We start from the raw sequence: 10,857 nt of genomic DNA, 5'->3' as shown, positions 1-10,857 counted from the left end.
GGAACTTTGTCTCAAAGAGTGTTACTAGAGAGAGTGTCCTCAGTAATCACAACAGTTTACCTTTGTACTTCATCTAATTTTATTCCTAAACATTGTTTATCACATTAAAAAACAAAACAAAAAGAATAGCATCATTAGAGCAGCTTAATTATATTACATTTCTACATTGTTGCATAATTTCATTACCAACATTCATACAGTATCAACTTTGGTACAAACGTTTCATAAAAACTACATCGGGTCTTAAGGCAATGTGTGACAAACAATACTAAAACTATCCTCTATCACAAACTTAGCACCAGTATTTTGTAACAACACTGAATTCCAAATAAGAATTGAACACAAACTTTTTTGACAGCTCTAGTCCTCCGTAGCACACATCAGACCTGTTGCCTGGGATAGGGACCTTGGATCTTCTTCATAGCTTAATTTCTGGTCAAGGGAAGGATATTTTTTTCCTTTTCATGATATTGCAATTCAAGAATGAAAATGCTAGAATTTTAGCTAGCAGAGTCAAGCCGGTCAGTGTACCAAACACTCTGATACTATTATCCTTTCCTAAGGAAGGGTTACTGGTTGGGTGAAAGCATCCTGGGGCAAGGGTCAAAGAACCATAGAGCCATGGTGTAGGGGCAGATTTCCTTAAAGCTGCACTAGGCAAGATTCTCCCCATATACTCAAATTAAATTTTTCAGACAGTTACCTCTCACCGCCATTTGGACCTGCCAAAGTGCGAAGTTGCCTAGTGTAGCTTCAACATCTCCTACTTACTGTAGGCTTTTAGCTAAGGCTGGGACTCTGACTGAGTGGGACAGTAGGTTCAGAAGGAGGCCTGCCTGTGTTGGACAAAGACTTAAAGACAGGATCTAATGATAAGGCCTGGACAAGCTGCTAAAAACCACAGCCAGTGAGGACTAGAGATGGGTACGAGGGGCTGTAAGGCTTTTGGCATCAGGTTATCAGGAAGCCAACCAAGGGTGGCGGAGGCACTGAGCGGCGGTGGCCCTCCTCTCTGGATGGTAGTGCAACATGCGGCGCAGGAAGTCTGAGAACACAGAGGCCTCCTCCAACAAGAAGTGGTATTTCTCCACCAGAATGTCATAGAGGCTCCAGGGCCTGAGCGGACCGATGCGACGCAGGTCACCTGGATGAAAACAGACCACAAGGATGCTCATAAGTATGAAAGTTACCTATTTTCTTACGCTTGTCTGTATCATCAATTGGGGTCTGTAGTACTGCCAGGTAAGGATGCTATTTGCAGTTATTTTTAGTTTCATGCAAATTTCTTTCCTGTATTCCTAATTTACACTGTCCACCAATCATATTCATTAACATAATCTATTTGAAGAGTTCCATTCCAGAACACAATGCATGCATTTGGGAAACAATCAATTCCTGAAGTCAATATCTCCAATGTGTAAAAGTGTTCTCGTTTTGTCAATCAAGGACTTAAGTTACATCTTATCCTTTATTGAAGTTCCATAAATTCACCATGTGCTATGAATCATTTTAGGTATCATTTTGGAAGAAAGCGGATTAGTGCCACTAAAACAACAAAGTAAAAGCTGACTTAAAAGATTGATGAAAGGGTCAAAGTGCGTACCCACCTCTGCGGTTGAAGTACTCTGCAGCGTATTTGCCCGACAAGGCAACAGCTGCTGGGATTTTTCCAAAGAGCTCCATGATGTGAGCTATATGATCTGAGGTGGATGAATATAAACAATACACACACGCACACACACAGACACACGTAGGCACGTGAACACAAACACAAATATACACATTACCATACCAGTGCATCAGCAACTACAAAGGAGGCTCAATGCAGCTACAATGTAATCTCATTGAATCCTGTGTCAATATTTGTCACGCCTCTGTCGGCTCACTGTGCTGAACAGTACCTTCCTCCAGGGAAAAGGTCTTGCCGGCTTTGGGTTCGAACAGGGAATCTCCAGTGACCAACTCAAAGGCCTGGGAATGAATACGAGAGGAAATTGAAGGGGGAGATTGTGTGGTCCAGTACCTAGGGAAACCAAATCTCAACCCCGCAGAGCAATGACTCTTCCCTTTCACCGGTCTCTACCGTTTTGTCAAAATGCCTCAACACATATCATGAAAGGTTCAGGATTTTTTTTCTTTTTATACACACACACACACATATTTGCACAGAAATGCACAGAAATGTCACATTAAGTCTACAGAGGGCTTTCAGGTGATATAACACACCCTCTGGCGGCCATATTGGCGGTCCTGAACTCTTTGTGTTTAGATAATGTCAGTTTATGAGCTAGCTAATCTGGTCAGCTAACTATCACTGTCTTGAAGTAAATATATCTGAGTTAGCCTTAGAAGTGGCACACAATTATCACATTATGGCATGGTAAAAAAAAAAACCCATATTAAAACAACTTTAGAACCTGCTTTAAACATATCAGAAGGATAGTTAGGTCCTGATTTCACAAAACAATGCAGGTAGCAGCAATATCGTCTCAACTTTCATTTTGGTACTATAGGTGTAGGCCGTCTCATCAACATCTATTCAATGTCAAAATGTTTGTAGCTGCATGTTAATATTGCTTTGCTAAATGAGCCTGCTGGCTAGTTAGCTAGGTTAACTGAGCTGACTCTTCTCAAGCTACAACTCAGAGTGTTTTGGAGTAGAGACTAGAGCTAAAGACAAGACAGTTTACTGTGTCACAGTAACCTGCATTTGGAAACAAACCTACATTATCATACTAACGTTTACTGAGAACGTTACTGAATGGATCTACAGCCACAGCAGCAGTCTTTTTCAGGACCTCCATGATGGCGCCAGTGGTTTTTATGAGGTTTGAGCCAATATAGTGAGCCATGGGTTGGTTGGCTGCTCAAGGTTCTGTCTCTGATGGTAAGGTACAGTATGGTTTGGCGTGATGTGTGTAACGGCAGCATGTGTCAGTGTGTGGTGGGGGGTGAGAGGAAAAGGTTGTGAGGGTATTTTGAGGACAAAGTTGAAAGAGAATGGTGAGGACTCTGAACAATGCTGTAATTTGTATGGCTGTTCCAGTTCTCATGCTGTGTGGCTTCTGTGCCTTGGCCCTCACCATGCAGGCGACGCTCCAGATGTCAGCAGGCGGGCCGTAGTCAGATCCCAGCAAAACCTCAAGTGACCGATACTGACGGGTCTGGATCTCCTCACAGAAATGTTTGTACTGGTGAAGGAAAAGGAGAGAGACAGACAGAGAAGAGAGAGAGAAAGTAGCTTAATTTTTCTGGGCCTTGTGTGCAACAACATTTGGATTTCTACTTTTTGGACTGCCTTCTTTTCAAATATTGACACTTGCTTCTAGAAAATCCTGAAACAAGTGGAATTATCTCACGCAATGGCAGAAACTTTCACTTGATTTAAGAAAATATGAGACTAAATGACTTACAAAGATGGACTTTGTTGCAGTATAGCAGTGCAGGATTTCAGCTGTAATGTATGTAATAAGTGAGTAAGAGCTCTATAATGGCAGCATGTACAGAGAGACTACTGACCACCCAGCAGGAGCTGCCCAGGTCAGCGATCTTCACTGTGATTTCCTTCAGACTGAATGGGTTCACCTGCTCCTCCTCTGAAAGACACAACAATAAAGTATGCATGAGAAGATATAATCCTAAAGACACTAACTATCTATCTATACCAAAATTTAAATTGTGGCATTGAAAAATAGAAGTTTGGACTATGTCTATTAGGGTTCCACCAATATATCAGTTTGCCAATATTGCCTTTTTATTAAAAATTCTGATATTGGACAATCATTGTTGTCCATCTCTGATACTGTATGATGGATATGATGTAATTTGTTTGATTACATATAATTGCTCAATATTACACTGGTTGTCTATGGGAAGCCCTAACCTGAACTGATTCTAATGTTGTATTTTGATTGGATTCCACACAAGTATGCATGAAATTATTATTAGCAGTAGTAGTATTAGTATATAATGATCTTCATTCTGTAGCATAGAGCAGAGGCTTTGTATAACAGAAAGCCTCACTGGCTCTAAGCACATCTGCCTTGTACACACACTTGATGAGCCAGTGTGGCTACTCATACAGCTCAGCCATCGAGGCTGTCCAGCTCTGAGACTTCACTCTTAAATAATCTGCAGCATCTGTAGCAATAAAAACCAACTGTGCCTCTGGACTTGGCCTCCTTCCCAGTCAGTATAGAGGGGGAGCTGCTGCCCCCTGCTGGTAGCTTGTGGGACTGCTCCTCCAGACGCAGCAGGATGTTCTCGGGCTTGATGTCTGTGTGGATGATCTTACACTGGGAGTGAAGGTAGTCCAGGCCCTCGAGCACCTGCAGAAGGAAGCAAACAATCAATACTGAACTGCTGCTTGACATATATGAGTCCATCAGTGGAGACTGGTGGCTCAAAACGATGACAACAGGGTTAAAATGCCGGACAGGGCTTGGTAAATAATAATATATGTATATATATATATATATATATATATATACAGCACTTTTCAAAATAGAGTTACAAAGTGCTTTACAAAGGATAAAAAACATCACAGCAAAAGCAATAAAAACAAGGTAAGCAATATAAAGAGTCATAAAAAAGGAGGTCAAAAACAATAATAAAAGGTCATTACATAAAAGCAAATCTATGAAAATGGGTTTTATGAAGTGATTTAAAACCAGCCTGAGCCTTATGCAAGTCGTTCCAAAGTCTAAATTATGGGGTAAAAGGGTATGGGCCCAAAAATGATCCAGCCACCCATATGCATCAGAAGAGTGTGTTCTCTCTGTATAATGCTGCAGTCTTGCAAAAACCTTGTCACTCTTAAAAGTCAACTGTTTCAGGGGCTGAGAAAATCTGAGATCATCCCCATCACAGTCCATTCATTTGTGACATCTTACAATGCGGCTGCAATAGCTTGACTTGATCCCAGGGTGATGCAACTTTTCCTTCAGCAGAGACAATGTAAGCGGCTAAACTGGCTAAAATATTAAACAAGCCATTCTTTTTGTATGAACCTAGTTTTCAGCAACTGGGCACGTTCATTGTAATACATTTACTGTGTTCTCCAATAAACCCCTGTGCTCTACCTGAGTGAGTATTTGCTTGACCCAAGGCCGCGACAGCCCTGGATTCCCAAAACACAGCTGCCAGCTCCTGAGGTCCGGCCCCAGCAGCTCCAGCACCAGGCACACATCTGACCAGTGGGGGGGTTAAGGTCAGTTCTACAAGCCCACAAGCCACTGGCTAGCATTAATTAGTCTGGGCTAATCTGTCCTCAGTAATGGGATCTGAAAATAATGTTACATTAGAGTTTGCAAAAGGTAGATGAATATTTTTGTATTCTTTTCAAATGTTAAGACTTAAGAAAAATCATTACCAGGAATACATCTACTGGCCAGAGTTACAGTAGATACACTGACATTTACTGTCTCTGATGCTACTGCATTTGATTGATGCATGTTTCAGTGGGTCTTTTTGGACACACACACACACACACTCGGTGTCAGGTTTATGTGCCCAAGAATTTGGCGTCTTAAAAAAGGATACGGACCCCGTTGACCCCGGCCAGCTTGAACTCATCCAGCAGCTGAACGATCCTTCGGCTGGAGGGATGGCGGGCCGTCGGGCCGCTGGCCTGATGGAGCAGGGCAAGGGGGGGAGGAGAGAGGAAAAATGAACTGGGAGGAAAATACAGAGGGTGGCTAGACATATTGAAGAAAATAGGAGGAGTGAAAGGTAGAGGAGGGAAGAATGGTTGAGAAAGGAACACGAGAATGGTGTTGAGGAGGATAGAGATAGGAAAACAATTGAGGTTAAAGGGGCAGTAAGTAAGGTTTTTACTACAAACAGACCATAATATACTGTATCTTTTGGTTAGTTGATAGGATTGCTGATCAATACCAATGACAACTCCCCACCCACAGACATTTTGTTCTCAAGCCAAAATAGCAAAAGCCAAAGCTATTATTCCAGTATTTAGCACGGTGATGTTACCTCTTCATTAGATGTTTCTGTTAATTATAGTTAGCTTACTCCTCTAAATTGGGAAAATGTGACTATATTGTTTCAATCAATTACAGGCCACCATAACTGAAGGGGACGGGGTGTTGTTGCAATTCCTACTAGTCACCAGTAGAGGTCAATAGAAGTCATAATGCCCCTTTAAGTTCTAAACAACTGAGATAGAAAATGAAGCGATGAGATGAGCAGAGACGACATTTGGCAGAAAGAGTGAGACGGGTCAGAGAGGAGGAAGACGAGCAGCGGGACACTAACGCATCGTAGGAGAGCCAGTTCGTCCTGTCCCGCCTGGGTGAAGCCAGGTCCGCTCTTCAGCACCTTCACTGCGACCCGCCGACCCAGCCTGCTCACACACACACACACACACATACACACACACACACACACACACACACCAGGTCAGCTCCGCTCACAGCACGGGAAAGTCCAGTCAAACCTCTATACAAACTTCATGACTACTGCATATTGATGGCTTGCATTTATCTTTTTATTCACTTAGTTTTAATTCATACATTTATTCATCCACTATTTATGTATTTATTTATTTATACAGTCGGTGTCAAAGGGAAAGCCAGCCAGTCTTTCTCATTTCTGAAAGGTGAACTTTTTTTTCACAGATTCCTGCTGCAAACGGATAATATTTGCGGCACGCGCGATAAAACGCAGTTTGTAGGATGAATTTCAGAAATGTATTGCAAATGTAAATGTATTCTTCATAAGTGGCAGCCGGCCAGTTGAGTGACAGGCATATTTGCTGATTTTTTAATTTTTTTTTTCGCTTTTAGTTTAAATAAAAGTTTACCTGACCCTTTACCTGCTGTGAGTTTCATGACACCCATGAAAAACCCATTCGAAAGCCCATATGTAATCTTAAAAATGAACAATTGTCAGTTATAAAATGAAGCTACTCCAATCATTATTTCATATGCATGCTCATTTAAAATGCTTGCTTCTTTTAATGCTTGCTTATTTCATATACTAGCTCTATTAACAAATCAGAACTGTGCTGTAACAGAATAGACTGGGCTGATCCTCATTACACAATTAGCAGATTATCAAACCTACCGGAGGTCTAGGCAGAGCCAGACGGTGGAGAAATAGCCCCAGCCGAGCTTCGACACCACCTGGTACCTCCTGTTGAAAGTGTCTCCTATCTGGACGGGGTGGTACCCACCTGGGGAGATAAAGACACTTCTATTACTATCAAAAGAAATTAGTATTTGGCTATAAATATTATAAAATATAAATATCAATTTTAAGCATCTTCAATGAGGTGGCAGGGTGGCTGTTATAGCTTGCTTTGAGCTGTAAAATGTCTATAGTGAGTAAAACATTCAAATCTGCCACTGGGACACTGAAATATGAGGATGCCATAAACCCCTTATAATTCATATTTCCCTTTCAGCCATCGTGACATAGAGTCTCGGACAGCATCGGAAATCTTGGAATTGAATCGCTACTTCCATTATGAATTGAATATGATATTAACTGGTGTATGATTTATTACTGTGTCAGGTATCTGTACAACACACCCAGCAGCTTATCTGCTTTTAAGAGATGCACAGAGAGACCTGTGAAGTGGGATGGTAAAGCAGGCAGAGGGAACAAGGTCAGAATGGTTAGAGAGAGAGGTTGAGTGTGGCAGGAGGGTTGTGAAAAGTGTTTGTCGTGCTTACAGTCAGCGTAAAAAATCATCTAGTGTGAGCTGGCCTTAAGTGTGTACACAGAGAGGACTGGCTGAGTCGAGGAGGCGGAGAGGCCGACTATAAAGCTGGACCAACAGTGGCAGCAGTGAATCAATGTGTCTGCAGAGGACGGGCTGAGTTGATAGACTCATATAGTACCACAGCAGTATTCTCTGGGGTCCTCAGAGTCCTGGCTGTCCTTGGGATCCAGCTGCTCATGGCTTCCCAGGTCCTCTAAACTACAAGATGACCCACCTTTACTCCTGTAACGCACACAGAGACAGGAGCGGACACACAGTCAGTTAATTGCATCACACATAAAAATGTAGCACCAATGAATATGCAAATGAAGCAAATCAAACCCATTTAATTAAACCTATTTTGAGCGCTATTCAAACTCGATTCTTTGCAGATGACAACGGCATGTAGCCACCTGCATTACTGCCTGTCCATCCCCTGTGTGTGTGTGTGTGTTTGTGTGTGTGTGTGTGTGTGTGTGTGTGTGTGTGTGTGTGTGGTGTTGCTGGGGGCAGACAGGGGAGTCGGACTACTTTTAGCCGTTCCCACACTCTGATGGAAACTTGTCCCCACAGCCTGGCTAAGAATGGACATGCGGCTGAGATCGGAAGTGGTTGCACCATTTATGACTCATGTAAACCAGTTTACAATATGTTCACGCAATGTGATAGCTGTGCATCCCAGCTGCTTTGGACACATTGAGACTTCATCATGCCATGGCTTCTCTGAAAATACCGAACACAGGACCTAGTTCTGTGTGGTGAGGGACATGGCATCCTTCTTCTTATAATTACTGTGCATACATTCTTAGAGATGCATTCTTGTAGATGCTTTAGTGATTTTTTTCTGCAATTTTTGTGCTCTGCAAAATTTGTGCTTTGAGCTCTTAACTCTCTTTTATTTTAAATCCCTTATGAACTGCATAACCTGTGCAAATTGTTCTCTTGGGGTTCGGTCTGGACAACACTGGTGATAGACTGGAACTTGACACTCACTGTGATATCCTGTCTGAAACTGTAAGTCACCTCCATGTAGTCTAAAATAAAGCTGGCATGCTTTTTTTGTGCACCGGTCTGCGGCTATACATGGAGGCATCCCTGCATGGCTGTGGCCATGGGAAAAAACCATTATGAGCCAAGTTGTAAATTTTGTGCAGCTCAATGGAGAATGCAAGATTGCATTTAAAAAAAAAAGTTCTGCTTTGGCTTGGTAAAGAGGATGCAGGACATAATGTTTCATGCAAAACTTTTCATCAAATTTGGAACAGTGAAAATCATCCAATCCTAAACATTTTGTAATGTTTAGGAAACTGTATGCTACGTCTTGTGTGCATGAGCTGTAGCATGAGTATGCCTTGGAAACTTTGGTGTATTAGTATAGCATAGGCCTGGTGCAGTGTGCAATTCATGTTTAATACACAATATCATATAACAATACAGTGCAACTCTCCCTGCAGTGCAATTAGCCTGATGCTTGAAGTTGAATGAGAAGAAGGTTCCATCCATCAGATAACAATATCATCTCACTTAAAACAATTTCTCAGAAAAACATCCAAATTCTAGCATTCGAACAAAAAAAATAATGGTTATAATGAAAAGATTTTTTTGTGCTCATCTTGCCCTGACAAATACATAAAACATCGACTCACGCATGATGCTGAGCAGCTGTATGAGACGAGCCGGGGCTCCTCTGCATGGCGCTTTCTGCAGCCGCCGAAAAAAAGCTGACGGGATAAAAGTTCTTCAGGTGCAACAACCAGCAGAGCAATAAAAGAGCTGGCAGCTGGAGGAGAAGGCAACGGCGATCTGTTACGAGCCTGCAGCCTCTCTTCCTCTCTCTCTCTTCCTCCACTCCTCCGTCTCCCCTCCTCCTGTGGGAAAGCCGTGACGGAGGTAGAGTCCAGGGTGAGAGGAAAAGATAGAGGGCTAAGGAGGTGACAGCTGCTGGATTTTTTTTTTTACCCCCCTCGTTCTCCCTCTCTCACTGGGAGCCTGACCCCGGGCCAAGGGATCAGGGGTCTTAGAACACTAAAAAAAAGGCTCGAGAGGAGGAGGGGGGGGGGGGGTCCCTTTCTCAAACACATGATACGATATAAAGTATCACAATAAAGCCATGAGAATGCATGTCAAACAATGAGTGTTTGTTTTGTTTCCAGTGTGTTCATCTCCCTCGTAAATCATTAAGTTGCACTAGAGGCTTGGAGGCTTTTGAAGCTCAGCTGTTCCTAGTAGATCTGTGGCTGATACTGGGCAGACTGTGGTCCTACTGGGCAGATCCCAGGTCTGAATGTGTGTGTATAACTCTATTAATGTGAAGTGTAGTGATGCTGGAAAAGAGCATACATAGTCACAAAACCCCCACCTAGATAAGTGAAGGGTAAACAGAAATGTTCATCTTTCTACGACTAGATGTTAACAAATCAGCTCTGGGCCGTCCATCAAATTAGACACATGTCATCAGACCTCCATATGGTGCAGCACAAAGTCACTGCAAGCCAACAGAGATATAGCACACCTCTTCACCTTCATTACCATGTGTCCTCTGAACCCCAAATACCTCCCCCCTTGTGTGTGTGTGTGTGTGTGTGTGCTGTACATGTTCGGAAAACTTTCCACGTTCCGCAGTGTGACTTTCTGCTCTCTGTTGCCAACACTCCCGCGCTGACATGGCACCCGATGACACGGCAGATATGGCCGAGGGGCTGGGGGGGGGGGGGGGGGGGGGGTGATAAGAATAAGAGCAAGATGGGGAGAAAAAAAGAGAGAGCAGTGATCATAGGACATGAGAGAGAGAGAGAGAGAGAGAAACGGAGAAACAGTGATTGGGGTTGGATGGGAGGACAAAAGATGAGAAATGAGAGGTGTGTGTGTGTGTGTGTGTGTGTGTGTGTGTGTGTGTGTGTGTGTGTGTGTGTGCACTTGGCCTCTCAGCCTTTCAGATATCAAGGGCCTCTCAGCGTCATGTGACTGTTCATATCTTCATCATTCTTATCTGGGCCACTTAACTATTCTAACTGTCGGCCATAATATGAATATTGAATATTGTGGCCGTATTATTCTATGTATGAAAATACACAATAACATTAGAAAGGTCAAGTCGTGGTCAAGTGACACCTGGTTTTTGAATTTTATCTTTCAAA

The 10,857-nt window shown here is 42.8% G+C and overlaps 1 protein-coding gene across 1 annotated transcript; it reads right to left on the bottom strand.

Moving 5' to 3' along the window:
- Window positions 1-959: 959 nt before the first annotated feature.
- Window positions 960-10,252, bottom strand: LOC139654966 (SRSF protein kinase 3). The gene is made up of 12 exons (XM_071532246.1): window positions 10,233-10,252; window positions 7,860-7,963; window positions 7,081-7,189; window positions 6,271-6,358; window positions 5,542-5,629; window positions 5,082-5,188; window positions 4,166-4,328; window positions 3,520-3,596; window positions 3,084-3,191; window positions 1,902-1,971; window positions 1,608-1,700; window positions 960-1,144 (listed from the first exon to the last, which is right to left on the bottom strand). Exons 1-12 carry the CDS (start codon window positions 10,250-10,252, stop codon window positions 960-962), a joined length of 1,212 nt encoding a protein of 403 aa, XP_071388347.1.
- Between the last annotated feature and the right edge of the window lie 605 nt (window positions 10,253-10,857).

The sequence above is a fragment of the Centroberyx affinis genome, unplaced genomic scaffold (genome assembly GCF_046629955.1).
Source record: "Centroberyx affinis isolate AG114_WGS23_722 - 3 ecotype Tasmania unplaced genomic scaffold, CSIRO-AGI_Caff_v1 ptg002180l_1, whole genome shotgun sequence".
Taxonomy (NCBI): domain Eukaryota; kingdom Metazoa; phylum Chordata; class Actinopteri; order Beryciformes; family Berycidae; genus Centroberyx; species Centroberyx affinis.
The sequence above is the reverse complement of the archived record's forward strand: the minus strand, read 5'-3'. Positions and strand labels throughout refer to the sequence as shown.